The sequence below is a fragment of the Sus scrofa genome, chromosome 1, assembly GCF_054392235.1.
Source record: "Sus scrofa isolate SSC_HxYL_T2T_F1_AM1 chromosome 1, Sscrofa_HxYL_maternal_Yorkshire_Landrace_v2.0, whole genome shotgun sequence".
In the NCBI taxonomy this organism is placed as follows: domain Eukaryota; kingdom Metazoa; phylum Chordata; class Mammalia; order Artiodactyla; family Suidae; genus Sus; species Sus scrofa.
In genome coordinates, this window is record NC_139383.1 from 16,054,174 (window position 1) to 16,072,858 (window position 18,685).

The 18,685-nt window shown below is 50.5% G+C and overlaps 3 protein-coding genes across 3 annotated transcripts in view; 2 read left to right on the plus strand and 1 right to left on the minus strand.

Moving 5' to 3' along the window:
* Nucleotides 1–8,519, plus strand: part of LOC146405940 (uncharacterized) — a 29,030-nt gene extending 20,511 nt beyond the window's left edge. Inside the window, exon 6 of the mRNA XM_085015741.1 lies at nucleotides 8,400–8,519. Within this exon, the coding sequence (XP_084871867.1) occupies nucleotides 8,400–8,461 (62 nt within the window). The 3' untranslated portion in view covers nucleotides 8,462–8,519. The remainder of the gene's footprint in view (nucleotides 1–8,399) is intronic.
* Nucleotides 728–8,556, plus strand: LOC100521647 (retinoic acid early transcript 1E). Its single transcript, XM_085015748.1, has 6 exons — nucleotides 728–847; nucleotides 1,894–2,068; nucleotides 2,709–2,972; nucleotides 3,204–3,485; nucleotides 4,688–4,843; nucleotides 8,400–8,556. The coding sequence occupies exons 2-5, from the start codon at nucleotides 2,011–2,013 to the stop codon at nucleotides 4,828–4,830; spliced, it is 747 nt and encodes a 248-aa protein (XP_084871874.1). The 5' UTR covers nucleotides 728–847; nucleotides 1,894–2,010; the 3' UTR covers nucleotides 4,831–4,843; nucleotides 8,400–8,556.
* A 5,918-nt stretch (nucleotides 8,557–14,474) lies between these two features.
* LOC100521998 (retinoic acid early transcript 1E-like) lies at nucleotides 14,475–17,050 on the minus strand. The gene is made up of 4 exons (XM_013992491.3): nucleotides 16,924–17,050; nucleotides 16,069–16,332; nucleotides 15,556–15,837; nucleotides 14,475–14,624 (listed from the first exon to the last, which is right to left on the minus strand). The coding sequence occupies exons 1-4, from the start codon at nucleotides 16,997–16,999 to the stop codon at nucleotides 14,482–14,484; spliced, it is 765 nt and encodes a 254-aa protein (XP_013847945.1). The 5' UTR covers nucleotides 17,000–17,050; the 3' UTR covers nucleotides 14,475–14,481.
* Nucleotides 17,051–18,685: the final 1,635 nt, after the last annotated feature.

The following is an 18,685-nucleotide window of genomic DNA, read 5'->3' on the forward strand; positions in this document are numbered from 1 at the left end:
CAGTGTGAAGTGAGGGGTGCAGTGTGCGCTGGGAGAAGACCTGTGCGTCTGTGACCCTGGAGGTTCAAGGTGAATGTGGGGACCACTAGAGATGAGGAGCAGGGAGGGAACGTTGCCAGAGAGGGGAGGGTGGTGACCGGCCCCCTCCGACTTGTCCTGGCCTTGATCACAGGCAACCGAGAAGGGCTCTGAGATTAATGGAACCAAAGTGATGAGAATAAATTAGACGGCCGGGGCCATGTGATTTAACTATTTACATGGAGTTTCAATGCACCCTATCCAAGAATGACACCCTGTGGCAGCTGCCAAGTCCATGGAGAGGAATGTTCAGGCAGAACTTGGACGGCAGAGAAGGGGCGGGGGCTAGAGGCCCTGGAAATAAAGCCCAGCCCTCCTGTTCAGTCCCCGCAGCGCCCAACACCCTGCGCAGGTTGGCAGGAGGAAGAAACCTGTTGATCTCAGCCGTGCATCCCCAGCACTGCCCAGCGCAGAGACCTCGCTCACGCGACCCCGCGTGCCTCCCCGGGCGCGGTCCCCACGTGCACCCACCTGGACCCAGGCGCTTTTTCGCAGCCTCGCGGGATCCCGCTTCCCCCAGGCTGCTCGGAATGCCGCCGGCCCAGCTGAGAGAAGACTGAGGGATGGGAACCGAAAACCCCGAAGAGGGAGTTCTCGAAACTTTTCTTCCGGGTGCAAACACGGAAGATCTCCTGACCCGTGAGGACGGCACTGGGGGACACCTGCAGACGGGGACCGTCCGAGCCTCCAGGAGGCTCTAGGCGGGCCGCAGGCCTCCCGGGCGGAGGACGGCGCCCCACCGACCGCAGGCCTCGGAGCCCGGAGACGGGTGAGCAGCGAAGGAGCGGGCATCGGGTGTGTTAGACCTCAGGGCAGGTCGCCTCCGGAGGGTCCTGTCTTATCCCGTCGTCCCAAAGCCACAAACCCCGAGTTCTGGCCCAACCTTGAGCCGCGCGGCTCATTACCAGGGCGGGAGCTGCTCGGGGTAGGGTGGGGCAGCTGCCGGGCGATTCTTGGGCAAATGCCCAGACTCTTTGCTTTGAGCTAATTCCTCCAGTACCCTAGGAGGTGTCTGCGACATGCAGGTGAGCAGGGGTAATCACCTCCCGGGCTTTTCTTGAGTCCTGCCTCCAACAGGCTTGCGGGGTCTTGGACACCCCCCTCTGAGGACAGGCCAGGTGCGGTCTGCCTGCAGCTAGTTTGATTAGCGCAGGGGTGTCGTTGGTGAGAGCACGAATCTGAAGTATTCAAGAGAAAGAGGAAGAGGGTAGGAGTGGGAGGAAGATGGGAACACGGAGGGGCTGAGGGGAAAGGGCGCAAAGAGGCAGGGAGGAGGCAGAGGAAGGTGGAAGGAAGGCGGGAGGGGAAGCTGGCAGTGGATTGAGGGCAGAGGAGCTCGCAGGAGCCAAAACAGTTCTGTTCACACCACAAAAAGACTTTGGGGTCTTTTTTTTTTTTCTTTCGGGGTGGGAGGAGGCACGAGAAAGGTTATTCGAAGTAAATTTGTCTTTTAAAAAATGAGTAATTAGAGGAGTTCCCGTCGTGGCTCAGCAGTTAATGAATCTGACCAGGAACCATGAGGTTGTGGCTTCGATTCCTGGTCTTGCTAAGTGGGTTAAGGATCTGGTGTTGCCGGGAGCTGTGGTGTAGGTCGCAGATGCGGCTCGGATCCCACGTTGCTGTGGCTCTGGCATAGGCCAGTGGCTACAGCTCTGACTAGACCCCTAGCCTGGGAACTTCCATATGTCGCGGAGCTGCCCTAGAAAAGGCAAAAAGACAAAAAAAAAAAAAAAAAAAAAAAAAAAAGTCATTAGAGTTTGAATACTTGAAAATTACTCCCTTGGGATAACCGTTCTTTGCATTGTTTTACGATAGGGCTTCCCCAGTCTTGGACTGAAGACTTTGGAAGGTGCTCCGTGGTGGAGGTATAGACACAGGCCAGGCTCTGTTTTCAGGCTCCTAAGAGTGCTGGGAGGAGTGCCACTGACTCACATGACAGGCCTTCTTTTGCTGACACTGTTCCTGCTGGAACCCGGGAAGACTATGGGCTGTGAGTGTCCTGGGATCTGGAGTCCTGACTGGAAAGGGGAGGCTGGGAGGGGAGGACGGGGGAGTGGGGACTGCAAGGGGGAGGGAAAGGGCTCCACGCAGGTGGTGCCTGTCCACCTGCTCTTAGGATGATGGTTTAGCCCAGGACGTTACTTACACTCAGTGTGTTGGGACCCAGCCTAAAGCATCCTTATCCTGTGCTCATATGGCAGCATTCTCTGTCCTGACAGGTGCCACCTTCTACTCCAGGAAGCCTTTCCTGATGACGTGGGACACATGAATGTAGCGTGTGTCCTATGGTGTGTGTGGGTGGGGGTGTGTTTATTTCCACCTTCTGGTGAAAGTCCGGTTTATTCACATAGATTTTAAGTCCCTGGAGGACAGACAATGTCCTGGATTTTTGCCAGCTTAGAAACTGGCACCCAATACCAAAAAGAAGGCAGATAAATCCTCCTTGCAACAGTATTGGGACCTGAGGGATCATGGTGGCCTCCTGGCATCTCCCTAAACCTGAGGCCGTTAAAGGGGGGGCAGGACAGAGGCCACAGCAGCCACAGGGGGACCCCACGTGGACACCTCACCTCTGCAGCCAGGCCCTTCAGGGGGGTCTCCGGGGACACACCTGTGCTTTTGTCTCACAGATGCTCACTCGCTCTGCCTCGACTTCGCTGTCACATCTCAGTCCAGACCCGGACAGCCCTGGTGTGAAGTCCAGGGCTCAATGGACACAAAGCCTCTCCTCCAGTATGACAGTGACAGCAACCAGGTCACAGCTTCCGACTCCCTGGGGAAGAAGGTAAATGGCACCAAAGCATGGAGCGACTTGACTGGAACCCTGGGAGGAGTGGGCCGAGATCTCAGGACGGTCCTGCCTGACATCCAGCTGGGGACAGAGGAGGCCAGGGGTGAGTATGGGGAGGGGGTGGGGGGCTGGGGACAGTGAGCAAGGGAGGGGAGCACAGAGCCCATGTGGGGAAGGGATGTGGTGGGGAAGAATGGGACACGGGTCCCACCTCAGAGCCCCAGGGACCTGCTGGGCAGGACAGGGCAGGTCACAGGCCCCTAGACTGCAGACACATGAGCCCTGGGGGAGGAGGGACCCTGGGGTCGGGATGACTCTGTGTGTGGGGTCGCAGGTCCTCCCCGGCTGCAGGCCAAGCTGTGCTGTCAGCTTGAAGCAGAGCGAGTCACCGCTGCCTCCTGGCACTTCAGCCTCGATGGGCAGACGGCCCTCCTCCTTGACGCCATGGACATGAACTGGACAGTCGTGAATCCCGGAGCTACAGGGATCAAGGAGCAGTGGCAGAAGGACCAGGACCTGGCAGAGTATTTCAGGAAGCTCGCAGTGGGAGACTGTGGTCACTGGCTGAGGGAATTCCTAGGACACTGGGAGAATGTTCTGGAGCAGGAGCCCACAGGTAACGGAGCAGGTGTGAGGAGGTGGTAGGTCTCTTCCAAGGTCTAGTGCCTGCCCTCGTGTGGGTGTGAGCACCTATGTAGGTTTAGTTGAAAATATGATGGATGGATGGATGGGTGGATGGACAAAGTGATTTCTTGGGGGTCTTCCTGTCTGGAGTCAGTGAATTCATAGCATAGAATTTCCCAGCATCCTCCTTTCCAGCCCACCTCCCTCAGCACAGGAGCCCCCTTCTCCATTAAGCAGAGATCCTGGCCCCCTGCACTGCTACATGGTCCCCAAGTCACTGTGCTTCCAGGCCTTCTCTCCTCTGTTGCAGCGATCCTTTTTTTTTTTTTTTTTTTTTTTTTTGTCTTTTTTTTGCTATTTCTTTGGGCCGCTCCCCCGGCATATGGAGGTTCCCAGGCTAGGGGTCTAATTGGAGCTGTAGCCACCAGCCTAAGCCAGAGCCACAGCAACGTGGGATCCGAGCCGCATCTGCAAGCTACACCACAGCTCACGGCAACGCCGGATCGTTAACCCACTGAGCAAGGGCAGGGACCGAACCCGCAACCTCGTGTTTCCTAGTCGGATTCGGTAACCACTGCGCCACCACGGGAACTCCGCAGCGATCCTTTAATCAGCTCAGATATTATTTCTTCTGAAGCCCTCACCCTCCCCAGACATAATTAAGCACCCCTAGTGTTGTCCTCTTTAAAAAGTGTCTTCACAGTATGGGTTTCCCACCCTGGCTCATCAGTAATGGACCTGACTGGTATCCATGAGGACACAGGTTCGCTCCTTGGCCTCACTCAGAAGGTAAAGGATCCAGCGTTGCATGAGCTGTGGTGGGTCACAGATGAGGCTCAGACCTGGCGTTGCTGTGGCTGTGGTGTAGGCCAGCAGCTACAGCTCTGATTAGACCTCTGGCCTGGGAATCTCCAAGTACCAAGGGTGTGGCCCTAAAAAAAAGCCCCCACCCCAAACGTCTCCCCACAGTGAACATGTCCACGAGAGCGTGATAATCAGACGGACGTCTGCTGTCCCCTCCGTGGACATATGAGCTCCGTGAGCACAGGGCACAAGCCCTGCTCATCCTTCTACTCAGTGTCTGCACAGAATGAGTCAGTACCTGTGGGGGGACATGCGCTGTGTGGGGACAGTAGGTGCTGAGGACAGTGACTTCTCAGGTTTGACAAGGATTTTGCTTTTCTCTTTGTTTAGAACCACCGCTGGAGCCCTCAGATAACCAGCAGTTACCAGCATGGATCATCCCCCGCTCAGGCCTAACTGTCATTGTCGTCCTCGTCCTCGTCATCATTGTCCTCATCATTGTCGTCGTCATCAGGAGATGTGATAGAAGATAAGGTACCCCAGCAGGTGAGAAGTAGGCTGGCCTCCAGCTCCTGGGCAGCGCGTGTTCTGGGAAGGGCTTAGGAGACCTGAGCCCGACTCTCACCCAAGCCCTGTGCTCGGATCCTTCTCGACACGGAGATGATGTGCTTCTGTGTCTTGAGCCCCACTCTGCACAGAGGGGCTGGGGGTTACTGGGCTCTTGGGGCAGAAGGGGCTGGGGAGGGGGGACAAGCCATGTATGCGCTCCTGGGGGGTGGGGGGCGGGATGGAAGAGCTGGAAATGGTGGGGTGAGATCTTATTCAGGATTTCCCTGGTCCTTTGATGGATACATCTTTTGTTCTCTGAGGGGAGCATGATTTAGCTCCACAACTTTCCTAGTGATCTAACAGCCGATCTGTCATCGGATGTTTCTTCCTTGGACCATAAGAAGGTGATCACGTTCAGCCGTCTCATGGTGTCAAAAACTGACCCTTGATGAGGGCATGACTTCCAGTCTAATATCCTCTCCTCTACTCAGAGGTGGGTTTACCAAGAAGCTAAAGAAGCTTAAGCGTCCGAACCCCTCGCTTTCCGTGGCTGCTGAGGGGCCCTTACCATGCACTGACCCAGTCATGTTGAAGACTTTCCAAAAGTGAGACATTTGCTCACAATCACTCAGGACTGCTGCTTTTACTCTCACTCTTTCCGTCACACTTCCCTCTGTATTAAATAGAATCCAAACGTTTATTGGCATTTTGATGACTTTGTTAAAAGGAAAATGATTTAGGGTTATACCTAGATGGCTTAATGAGATATATTTTATGTGTTCACATTCATTTTCATGTACAATTACCTCACTACATGCCTTTTTGACCACATTGTGTTCTCTTGAATTCATATGTTAAAACCTCAGGAAGGCTTGTTGAAACCACCCAATTGGTGGTATTTTGAAACAAGCCAGTTGTGGTTTTGTGACATAATAAGTACATATTTGGTCTTGTCTTGCTTCTTGGCACAGAGTTTCTAAAACCCACAGATTTGGTGTCAGAACGTTCTGAGAATTAAAACAAAAAGTAACAATTTTCCTTTAAAGACCTGGCAGGCTAATCCTCATGCAGAAACCACAGTCAACTGTGCTAACTGGCCAGAGGTCATGACACAACCGCATGAGGCTAGAGCTTGAGTGAATGAACATGTGGATTAATGTATGTTTTAGCATTCTGACACGTTCACACATACACATGTACCCAACACACACCAAAAAGGATGAAGTGTGATATATTCACAAAGGGAACATTACAAAGCAATAAATAAAGAATAAACTACTGCTACAAACACAGGATGCCTTATAAAGGCAAATGCCAGACCCAAAATAATACATACTCTATGGTACTCTTTTTAGTTCTGTTACCTATTGTAAAGTTTAATTGAATTATTAAAAAGACATTCTAAGCTTGATTCTGAAGCTTATCACAGTAATTGATTTTTGAATGGCAATCAGATGCCCCATGACCTGCAACCAGGAGATCAGGCATATAGGAAAAGACAGCATTTAAAAGACTATCTATGAGTTCCTATTTTGGCTCAGTGGTAAAAAAAACTGACTAGTATCCACGAGGTCATGGGTTCAATCCCTGGCCTTGCTCAGTAGGTTAAGGATCCGGCATTGCCATGAGCTGTACTGGAGGTCGCAGATGTGGCTCAGGTCCCATGTTGCTGTGGCTGTGGCATAGGCTGGCAACTGTAACTCCAATTAGACCCCTAGCATGGAAATTTTAACATGCCGCAGGTTTAGCCCTAAAAAACAAAAAATAAAATAAAATAAAAGACTACCTACAACCTAGAATGAAGGACACCTACCAGACACTCATAATTACCTCATGCCCAGCAAAACCAAGAAGAACTGACTCTTGGATGACTCTTTCCCACTTATATTGGGCCACCGCACTGGACCAGCCTAGAGAGAGGACTGTTGACCTCAACACCTTCTTAAAACAATGCTCAGACAATGGAGTAGCTATGCCCGTGCCAGGACGAGAAGACAAGGACGTCAAAAAAAGCTCTCTCGAGATGCCAGACCTGACCCAGATGATTGTTTATGCAAAGTGCTTTCTTAATTTCTTAGACTTTTGTGTATGAATCATGTGTTTGTTTGTTTCCTATCAGGAGTACAATCTTGTACAGATTCTAACATTAATTTCAAATTTAATTAAGATTTTAAAATTCATCGAGGTTATCGGGTTTATGGTCAGTTACCTATCTCCAATACTTCTGGGTTACTTTGGCGGATTTCTCCACACCGAGGTTATAATTGGATGGCCCTTAGGAAATTTATTCAGGAAGAAAAAATTATGGTTCTGTTTGGGCAGCTCTTGCTAGTGCTACTTGGGACTCCCTCACTGGGCCCGCCAATCATACTTGCTCTGACCATGACCAAGAATAGGAATTTTCTTTTATCAAGCTCAGAGCAACAAGCAGCATTTCAGTCAAAGAATATAACCTCCCTCAGCTGTGGAATGGATTTATGTGGCTAACACAGGGCTATGGTGGCTTAGGTGTACCACCCCCCACCCCCCCATGCTGGAAACTGTTCAGCCACACCAAGGATGATGAGCCTAATAACACTAGGAAATCTGACTGAAGCCTTGCCAACCGTGCCCTTGCATCCCTTCCCTTCAAGATAAGCAGTGATACAGAACAGACCTAAGTCAGACCTCCCGAGGATACACTGACCGGGCCACATGTAATGGAAGTCCTTAGCTTAAGTGCTTACTTATGACCTTTCTAGTACTACGAGCTATGAAACCAGACCTGGCCCTGTGGGGCTCCTGGGTGCCAAAGCCTTCCTGTGTCCCCCATTTCTTGTTCTTAGGAAATGGGCCTCTTCAGCCACCATAGCCTTCCCTGAGTTCCTAGGAGCAGGTTGAGGCAGTTGCTGTCAGAGCAGGAAGGGGAGGCAAAGACGAGGGAGGAACAGTCAAGCAACAAGAGTGCAGCCTTGGGGGCAGGATCCTGGTTCTCTCGCAAGGGATATGCATACTAATATAGGCATCTTATACACCTAAGAGAAAAGGTATATTCCTCATGCTTCTTTTTGACATGAATACTTAAAAATGAATGGATTAGAACCCTTCCTTGGCCTTCTCCCTGGCTTTTTTTTTCTTTTTTTTCTTTTTGCTGTTTTTTTTTCTTTTGTCTTTTTGCATTTCTTGGGCTGCTCCTGCGGCATATGGAGGTTCCCAGGCTAGGGGTTGAATCGGAGCTGTAGCCGCTGGCCTACACCAGAGCCACAGCAATGTGGGATCCGAGCCACATCTGCAACCCACACCACAGCTCACGGCAATGCCAGATCCTTAACCCACTGAGCAAGGCCAGGGATCGAACCGGCAACCTCATGGTTCCTAGTCGGATGCGTTAACCACTGAGCCATGATGGGAACTCCTTCCCTGGCTTAACTGAACTCTAAACACAATCACCCCTAAGCTAAAGATTAGGCACCCTGAGCACAATTGCCTGTGAATTAAAGATTATTAGCACATGGCGCTTTTCAGAAACTTTGCTAGTTTGTTCTAATCTCTGATCACTATGCCCTTTTCACAGGTATTGTTCTTCTGGGCAGTAACCCAGAAGGCAGCCATCAGGATCAAGCAGAGATCTGCTGACGACAGCTCTGAGGACGAAGATTCCTCCAAAGAAAGAAGGATGCATGTTGCAGGTCTAAAAAGACGGAAAGAAAGAAAGAAAGAAAGAAAAGAAAGAAAGAAGAATGCATGTTGCAGGTCTAAAGAGACGAAAAGAAAGAAAGAAAGAAAGAAAGAAAGAGAGAGAGAGAGAGAGAGAGGGAGGGAGGGAGGGAAAGAAAGAAAGAAAGAAAGGAAGGAAGGAAGGAAGGGAAAGAAAGAAAGAGAAAAAAAGAAAGAAAGAAAGAAAGAAAGAAAGAAAGAAAGAGGAAAGAAGAATGCACGTCTGCCCCAATCCTGATTCCTCTCTGAAAACCTGTTTTTCTCTTTTTTACTATAAAACTCCTTGCAATTCTTTCTAAGGAAGGGGGGGGCACAGTCCAGTCCTTAAGGCATTAGCCTTCTGTGACCCTCCTTTGCCTAGCAAAGTGATAAAGCTATTTTTTTAGTTTTTCCCAAAAATCTGTCTCTGCGTTTCAATTCGGCACCAGCAGACAGAGGCCTAATTCTGGCAACAGCTATACTGCATGGATTCTGCCTGTTTTACAAGATTGTGCTTTCTTGCTTTACCCACTGTATGACTGAGCCTCTGATAAAATGATGACCAGGTGACTTGAAGCAGCTGACCAAATGCATAGTTCTGTATAAGATCAGTGATTGTAATAGTGTAACTCTAGATTTGGGAAGAAGCAAGAGGAAGTCTTTCCCTGGACCATAACAGACTAGTAAGACAGGTGGTCCAGAGACGTCTGGCTGCAGGGTTTTTGTTGTTGTTGTTTTTTAAGATATATAATGATTTTTATTTTTTTCCATGATAGCTGGTTTACAGTGTCTTTGGCTACTGTTAATAGGGCCTAGTCCAGTAAGAGCACCTTGCGTGGCCTCTCAGTAAAATCCTTGCCTCATCTAGGAAGGAGCATGCCTAGCCCCAGGGACCAAAATGGTCAGGAGATGCCTCACAAACTGTGGTTGCGCTTATGGCCAGGAGGGGGCACTGCAGACCAAAGAATGTTCCTTGCCATCTGGCTCTCCAAGGACTAGATCACTGGTCATTTCCATTGCGGAGCTCCAACACACCCTGAAAGAAGTTCAAGGCAGAGGTCAGGCATGAGACTCTCTGTGCTCTGGGGAAAATTGGGAGAAGGGGCCTTCTGATGGTTACATATTATTCAGGAGCAAGTGTTATGAACCCCGTTTCTTCCATCTTCTCATGCCTAGAAAAGCACTGAAGTCATTAACAGAGACATCTGCTTCTCCTGACTAGAGCAACCTTGCACCAGGATGTGTCCTTGATGGCATGTACCTGCTTCCCCAAAATCACACAGATGCTGACTTCGCCCCCCGACACCGCTTCAGAGCAGTTCCTCAGAGCTCTCTGTGAGGCTGTCTCCCAGGCTATAGTCCTCAGTAAGCGCCCCCCCCAAAAAAAAAACTTAAGTCACAGCTCTCACATTGTGTGGTTTTGTTTCTGTTTCTTCATTTGACACGTTCCCTGATAAATTTCGGATCACACTGCTGAGCTTGGTAGGAAATTAAGGAATCCCAATGGAGATCCTAACAGCTTCATATAACTGCTAAAAGGGTTGGTTACCCAGTGAACTGGTGAAAGTGGTTGTAATTGTTATGGGTTTTGCCTGGAACATTACTGGTTTTCATCTGAGTTTTCCAGATACAACTCATAGGTTCCCAGGAGGATGGAGACAGACTCCCCCATCCCCCAAATGTGGCTGTTCCCCGTGGAGACCTGCTGTGGACACTCTCTCCCGGAAAGCAGATGCTCAAGTTGGGCAGCCAGAAACGATGCCCTCAGGACAACAACGGTCTGCAGAGACTAACCACCCCTGAGCATTTACTGCCCTCTCTCAGGGACTCAACCCCTTGCCCCTCCCTTGACCTTCCCCTCCTCCTTCTTCATTGCTCCTGTCTCCAGCTCCCTTGTCATAAACTCCAGCCACCGATTCCTGCCACAGATCCTTTAAAAGCCTGGCGCCTCCTCACAGTCAGGGCTGGCACCATCTTGACCTCAGCCCGTGCCCCTCTGATGCCTTCATGAATCTTTCTTTCTTTACCAACTTGGCTTTGCACGTTCCTCTCTTGGCAAACCTAACAAAAAGGAAACAAACCCTTCTCCTCAAGCTACTTATGACAGAACCATTTGATAAATGACACCTCTGTAAGTGGAACTGAAACATTTCCCTTTTCTTTCTATCTGATCCCTCCAGAAACTGGAAGTACCATAGTTACACAGCAGCCTCATCAGGGAAATAATAGAGCCTGGATCCTCACACTCTGGGGACCTCTAGAGGAGAGAAATCCACCCAGACAGAAGCTGAGGCATGCCCTGGGCAAGGCTCTCCTGGCTTAGGGAGTCTTTGAAAAGTTCAGTGTGAAACATCTTGTGAAAAGTTCCAGCACAGACAAGTTAAAAGAGCCTGTGTTATGCATTAAACAGATGTATTTTGCAAACAAGTTAGTCTTAGTTTAGCTGTATTTGGTAAAAGTGAGGGTAATTTTAGAGAGAAAAAGATGTTGTTTCAGTGGCCATTAAATTGTAGCTTTGTTAATTGAGGTGCGTATTTACTGTCTCAGACTCGCCTCCCAGATAGCTCCTTGCTGGTGTATTACATACTTGTAGAATTTAATTGAATTGTTCCAAGGACGCTCTAAGTTTGTTTCTGAAGTCACAGAAGTCTATCTTTAGATGACCATGAGATGCCCCATGACCTGTGACCGGGCCCGATCAAAATGGAAAGTCATCGTGTAAGTCATTCTTTTGCCCTGAAGTTCAAGAGGAAGAGATATTGTCTCGTGAGGTTGTCACAGAGTGTAACTACTGTGTGACGCTGCTTGCCTAAGTCCACTGCTAAAATCATGCGTACAGAGTTTGTGCTGCCGTTCAGTATAATTCACCAACTGCAGAACTTATGGCATGTCTCCCTATCAACATTCCTCAGTTTGGTTATGATATCCGATTAGTTGTCCCCGACATAGATAACCAGGCACATGGTTCTCGAACAACGAAAAGGAGGCCTGGCACTAGGGGACATGATGAACCAGGGCAGCAGCAACCACACTGGCATCAAAGGACAAATACCTTGTTCTACCGGACGAGTTGCAATCAAAAGGGGAAACCATGGGAAAGTCTCCACATAATGAGGTGCGGGGAAGGCATTCGGGCTCTGCCTGTTTTGTCTGAAACTCTGCTGACCAGAGTGGCCTGTTTGGTGGCCTCTCAATCATTGGTTGTACCTCGGCTTTGGCCACGGAGGAGGGAAAGGACATTTGAAAGTCAAAATGGAATAGCCGTGCTTCAGTCCTCCAAGGTGAAACCAAGTGGCTGATGTGTGGATGTGATTTCAGATATGTTCCTAAATTGCTGAAACCTTGAATTTCCTGGACTCTGCCAGACTCAGGGATGACACTAGCCTTTTGTTTTGTTTTTTGTGTTTTAACCAGAAAGGTTACTTTATTTTATTCCTTTTTCTTTTTTTGGCCATACCTATGGCATGTGGAAGCTCCTAGGCCAGGGATCAAGCCCGTGCCACAGCAGTGACCCACCAGGTCCTTAACCGGCTGAGCCAACAGGGAACTCCCCACCAGCCCTTCTCATAGCAGTGTCTGGTGGCAGCTGGCCGTTGCAACTATATGGTCTCCTGTTGTAACGTGAAGTTTTTTAGAGAATGAAACGGCTTTAGATCAGGTGTTAGCAGAAAAAGGAGCTAGGTCGTGATCAATAACTCTAGCTATGTGTATGTTAATATGATATTAAAAGAGCGAAAACCTGCTTAGATGAAGGAGAGAGAAATTTGGACACACAGAGAGGAGGGGGGCAGAAAGGAGGGGTGTGTGTCTGTGTGTGACACTGTGACACTGATTCGTGAGGAGGAATGTGAGTGTGAGGGAAGACCAGGGAGGGTGTGCTGGGCGTGTGGGGGGCAACACCACTGGTGTGTGACATCAGAGGGGTGTGTGTGTGTGTGTGTGTGTGTCTGTGTGTGTGTGTGTGTGTGAAGAGTGCAGAGTGTGTGGAGCTGGACAGTCAGGGTGGAGCGTGGGTGTGGAGGGATGCGTGGAGGGTGAGGGCGTGTGTGTGACGGTGGGGGCTGAAGTGTGGGAATGTGGGGCCAGGAGGATGGCGAGCGTGTGTGAGACCCGCGGCGGCAGGGGCCACAGGGGCGACCTGCTCCCTCTGACTCGTCCCTTCTCTGGGCCTTGATCCTACAGCCTGGAATCAAGTCTCACTGCATCAGGGTTGCCAAGGACCGAAAGATGGGCAGGGACAGCGTGGAAACCGACACCCTGTGTCCCTCTCCTTTTCCTAAGCTTGGCCTTCGGGAATCACCACCTAAAATAACTGCCTGGTGGCAGGTGCAGCTTTGGGTACTTGCATTCATTCACCTGCTTATGCCTCACCCTGCTCTGGGGCTGAACTGGTTGTCCTCCCTGCTCCCAGGGAGGGAGCCTGGGGACTCTGAGCCATCACAGTCCCTTGCCCTCCACCCTAAAAAGCTCCAGGGCACAACCTCCTGCTGGCACAACAGGTGGGGGGGGGCACCAAAGGAAGGGGGTGTGGGGGCTGGGCAGAGGGAATGTGGGGGGCAGCAAATCCTCCACCAGGCTCTTTCCTGCTCCCCGGTGCTATCTCCCCACTTTCCTCTCACCCCGCATCCCAGGGGGCTCTTAGCTCCCCCATGTCCATCCAGATGCCAAGGCCCAGCAACCAGGAGCATGCAGACGAGGCCCCCAGCCTGGCCCTTAGACACTCAGCACTCACCAAGTGCCTCCTGTCCTGCAGCGGCTTCAGCAGCAAAGTGTGACTGAGGAGCCTGAGCAAAGACCATGAGACCTCCCTGGTGATGGCTGGGAGCCTTTTTAAAAAACCTGACCATCCCCCCTGGCCCTGCCTCTGGAAATCCAAGACCAGCTGCCAGAGCAAAAAGTTCTTCCAGGTGTCTAGAAAGCATTTTCTAGGCTAGAGGCCACCCTACTGCCAATCACCTGTATCATAAACTTTCTTTACTTTCTGCCGGCTGCAGAGGAAATGAATCTGACAAGGAACCATGAGGTTGCAGGTTCGATCCCTGGCCTCGCTCAGTGGGTTAAGGATCCGGCTTTGCCATGACCTGTGGTGTAGTTTGCAGACTAAGCTCAGAGCTGGTGTTGCTGTGGCTCTGGTGTAGGCCGTCAGCTGAAGCTCCGATTTGAACCCCTAGCATGGGAACCTCCATATGCTGTGCGCACGGCCCTAAAAAGAAAAAAGACAAAAGACAAAAAAGAAAAAGCCAACAAACGCTCCAATTCTACCTAACACACAGGGAAGTGTGACAGAAAGAGTGAGAGTAAAAGCAGCAGTCCTGAGTAATTGTGAGCAAATGTCTCACTTTTGCAAAGTCTTCAACATGACTGGGTCAGTGCATGGTAAGGGCCCCTCAGCAGCCACGGAAAGCGAGGGGTTCGGACGCTTAAGCTTCTTTAGCTTCTTGGTAAACCCACCTCTGAGTAGAGGAGAGGATATTAGACTGGAAGTCATGCCCTCATCAAGGGTCAGTTTTTGACACCATGAGACGGCTGAACGTGACCACCTTCTTATGGTCCAAGGAAGAAACATCCGATGACGGATCGGCTGTTAGATCACTAGGAAAGTTGTGGAGCTAAATCTTGCTCCCCTCAGAGAACAAAAGATGTATCCATCAAAGGACCGGGGAAATCCTGAATAAGATCTCACCCCACCATTTCCAGCTCTTCCATCCCGCCCCCCGCCCCCCAGGAGCGCATACATGGCTTGTCCCCCCTCCCCAGCCCCTTCTGCCCCAAGAGCCCAGTAACCCCCAGCCCCTCTGTGCAGAGTGGGGCTCAAGACACAGAAGCGCATCATCTCCACGTCGAGAAGGATCTGTGCACAGGGCTTGGGTGAGAGCCGGGCTCAGGTCTCCTAAGCCCTTCCCAGAACACGCGCTGCCCAGGAGCCGGAGGCCAGCCTGCTTCTCACCTGCTGGGGTACCTTATCTCCCATCACATCTCCTGATGACGATGACAATGATGAGGACAATGACGACGAGGACAAGGACGACAATGACAGTTAGGCCTGAGCGGGGGATGATCCATGCTGGTAACTGCTGGTTATCTGAGGGCTCCAGCGGTGGTTCTAAAACAAAGAGAAAAGCAAAATCCTTGTCAAACCTGAGAAGTCACTGTCCTCAGCACCTACTGTCCCCACACAGCGCATGTCCCCCCACAGGTACTGACTCATTCTGTGCAGACACTGAGTAGAAGGATGAGCAGGGCTTGTGCCCTGTGCTCACGGAGCTCATATGTCCACGGAGGGGACAGCAGACGTCCGTCTGATTATCACGCTCTCGTGGACATGTTCACTGTGGGGAGACGTTTGAGGAGGACAGAACTGGGGGTGCTCAATTGTGTCTGAAGGGGGGTGAGGGCTTCGGTCAGTGACACGTAAGCTGGTGAAAGGATCAGAGCAAGAGGAAGGAGAGAAGGCGGGGAAGCACAAGGACACATGTTGATTTGGGGACCATGTAGCAGTGCAGGGGGCCAGGATCTCTGCTTAATGGAGAAGGGGGCTCCTGTGCTGAGGGAGGTGGGCTGGAAAGGAGGATGCTGGGAAATCCTGTGCTATGAATTCACTGACTCCAGACAGGAAGACCCCCCAAGAAATCAGTCACTCTGTCCATCCATCCATCCATCCGTCCATCCATCCTGTTTTCTCTCTGCTTTTTAGGGCTGCACCTGTGGCATATGCGGTTCCCAGGGAGGGGTCCAATTGGAGTTACACCTGCCGGCCTACACCACAGCCACAGCAACGCCAGATCTGACCCATGTCTGTGACCTACACCACCGCTCACGGCAACGCCCCATCCTTAACCAACTGAGTGAGGCCAGGGGTCAAACCTGAAACTTCACGGTTCCTAGTTGGATTCGTTTCCGCTGTGCCACGATGGGAACTGCATCCATCCATCCACCATATTTTCAGTTATACCCACAAACGTGCTCACACACGCACGAGGGCAGGCACTAGACCTTGGAAGAGACCTACCACCTCCTCACACCTGCTCCGTTACCTGTGGGCTCCTGCTCCAGAACATTCTCCCAGTGTCCTAGGAAGTCCCTCAGCCAGTGACCACAGTCTCCCACTGCGAGCTTCCTGAAATACTCAGCCAGGTCCTGGTCCTTCTGCCACTGCTCCTTGATCCCTGTGGCTCCGGGATTCACGACTGTCCAGTTCATGTCCATGGCGTCAAGGAGGAGGGCCGTCTGCCCATCGAGGCTGAAGTGCCAGGAGGCAGCGGTGACTCGCTCTGCTTCAAGCTGACAGCACAGCTTGGCCTGCAGCCGGGGAGCACCTGCGACCCCACACACAGAGTCATCCCGACCCCAGGGTCCCTCCTCCCCCAGGGCTCATGTGTCTGCAGTCTCGGGGCCTGTGACCTGCCCTGTCCTGCCCAGCAGGTCCCCGGGGCTCTGAGGTGGGACCCGTGTCCCATTCTTCCCCACCACATCCCTTCCCCACATGGGCTCTGTGCTCCCCTCCCTTGCTCACTGTCCCCAGTCCCCCACCCCCTCCCCATACTCACCCGTGGTCTTCTCTGTCCCCAGGTTGACCACATGCAGGACCATCCTGAGCTCTCGGCCCACTCCTCCCAGGGTTCCAGTCAAGTCTCTCCATGCTTTGGTGCCATTTACCTCCTCCCCCAGGGGGCCCGAAGCTGTGACCTGGTTGCTGTCACTGTCATACTGGAGGAGAGGCTTTGTGTCCATTGAGCCCTGGACTTCACACCAGGGCTGTCCGGGTCTGGACTGAGATGTGACAGCGAAGTCGAGGCAGAGCGAGTGAGCATCTGTGAGACAAAAGCACAGGTGTGTCCCCGAAGACCCCCCTGAAGGGCCTGGCTGCAGAGGTGGGGTCTCCATGCGGGGTCCCCCTGTGGCTGCTGTGGCCTCTGTCCTGCCCCCCCTTTAACGGTCTCAGGTTTAGGGAGAGGCTGGGAGGCCACCATGATCCCTCAGGTCCCAATACTGTTACAAGGAGGATTTATCTGCCTTCTTTTTGTATTGGGTGCCAGTTTCTAAGCTGGCAAAAATACAGGACATTGTCTGTCCTCCAGGGACTTAAAATCTATGTGAATAAACCGGACTTTCAACAGGAAGGAAGCCACCATAGCATCCATGATACATTCCTAATGGGGTCCACGTACTCAGGAAAGGCTTCCTGGAGTAGAAGGTGGCACTTGTCAGGACAGGGAGAGCTGTCACACGAGCACAGGACCAGGGGCTACTCTTTAGCCTGGGTCCCCACACACTGGCTAACATCCTGGACATCCAGTCCAGCTAAACGTAACTGTCCTCCTAAGAACAGGTGGACAGGCAACCACCTGCCAGGAGCCCTTCCCCCGCCCCCCAGCCAGGTCTCCAGATCCCAGGACACTCACAGCGCAGTGTCTTCCCGGGTTCTAGCAGCAGTAGCCGTGTCAGTAAAAGCAGACCTGTAGTGCGAGCCAGTGACATTCCCCCCAGCAGTCTCAGGAGACTAGCCAGAAAAAAGGAGCCTGGGCTGTGTCTACACTTCCACCTCGGAGCACCTTCCAAAGTCTTTTAGTCCAAGCCTGAGGAAGCCCTATTGTTGTACGACAATGTAAAAAAACAATTAGACCAGGGAAGTTTTGCAAGTTTGCAAGTTTTCAAAATGTAATTCCTCATTTACAAAAAAAAAAAAAAAGACCTTAAAAACCAAATTCACTTAAATAACGTCCCCCACTCCTCCCCAAACCCCCTTTGCAGTGTGAGCTACACGGTGGAGGTTCTGTGAGCTCCTCTCCCTGATTCCCCCAACTTCCTCTTCTAAACCTTCCTGGTGCCCCATCCTTTCCTGCTCCTCCAGCTGCTCCCTTGGCCTCCAGATGCCACGGCTCCCATCTCCCGGTCCGTCTGCTCAGATTTTCTCCCACCTCCAGTCTAGTCCCACCCTTAACCTCTCAAACACTCAACGTGAGCAATTTTAGAAGAAAACATTTATGGCTTCATCTCTAAAGTTCACATAGGATTGTGCCCTCGACAGGAAAACATGATCATGTGTACAAACAAAATAAACCAGGGTGTTCCCCTTGTGGCTCAGGGGTAACAAACCAGACTAGCATCCATGAGGACACAGGTTCAATTCCCGACCGGCTCAGTGGGTTAAGGATCCAGCATTACCATGAGCTGTGGTGTAGGTCACAGATGCAGCTCAAATCTAGTGTTGCTGTGACTGTGGTGTAGGCCAGCGCTGTAGCTCTGATTGGACCCCTAACCTGGGAACTTCCATATGCCACAGGAGTGGCCCTGAAGACAAAAATAGCATAAAATAAAATAAGACAAAACAAAACCAAATAAAACTAGCAGAAAAGAAATAACCATATGGGTCAGGTCTGGCATTCTTGGGACAGCTGTTTACTGCTTATGTTGTCTTATTTTTGTCCTGGCATGGGAGTGCCTTTTTTCTTATTAGAACCTCCTTTTTTTTTTCATTTTTTTTATTACTCAAATGAATTTATCACATCTGTATTAGAGCCTTCTTTTAAGATCACTTTGAAATCAGTAGTTCTCTCTATGGACTGGTCCAATGCAGAGTCCCTTCTCCAGAGAGAAATATAAATTTAAGAGTTAAGTTTCTTCAGTCTCCTTGTGCATGAGGCACTTAGGAATGCCTGATAAGGAACCTTTTATCTAGGTTGGCAACAGTCTTTTAGATGATACTTTTCCAAGTATGTATAATTCTCTGGTTATCATGGGGTATCTGAGCCTCACCCAAAATAGATTATAGCAATCAGCTTCAAAAATGAGCTTAGAATATTTTCTTAATAATTCAAACTTTACAATAATGTAACATAGCAGCAAAAACTACTTGGGAGGTGAGTTTTAGACAGTAAACCCTAACCTCAGTAAACCAAACTAGAATTTAATATAAATTGAAACAATATTTTTCTTCAAAATTACCCTTTTTTAACATTATGATAAAATATTATTCAAAAATATTTATTGTAAATGCTTTTCTCAGTGAGATGGTTAGTGCTTTTTTTTCCCATACATCCATGGATAACTATTACTTTCTCTAGAATGAGAGTGGGTTCAGTATGAATTCTATCTTTAATTTTTTTTTAATTTGGAATGTTTTTAATGAATTTAATTACATTTATAGTTGTACAACAATCATTG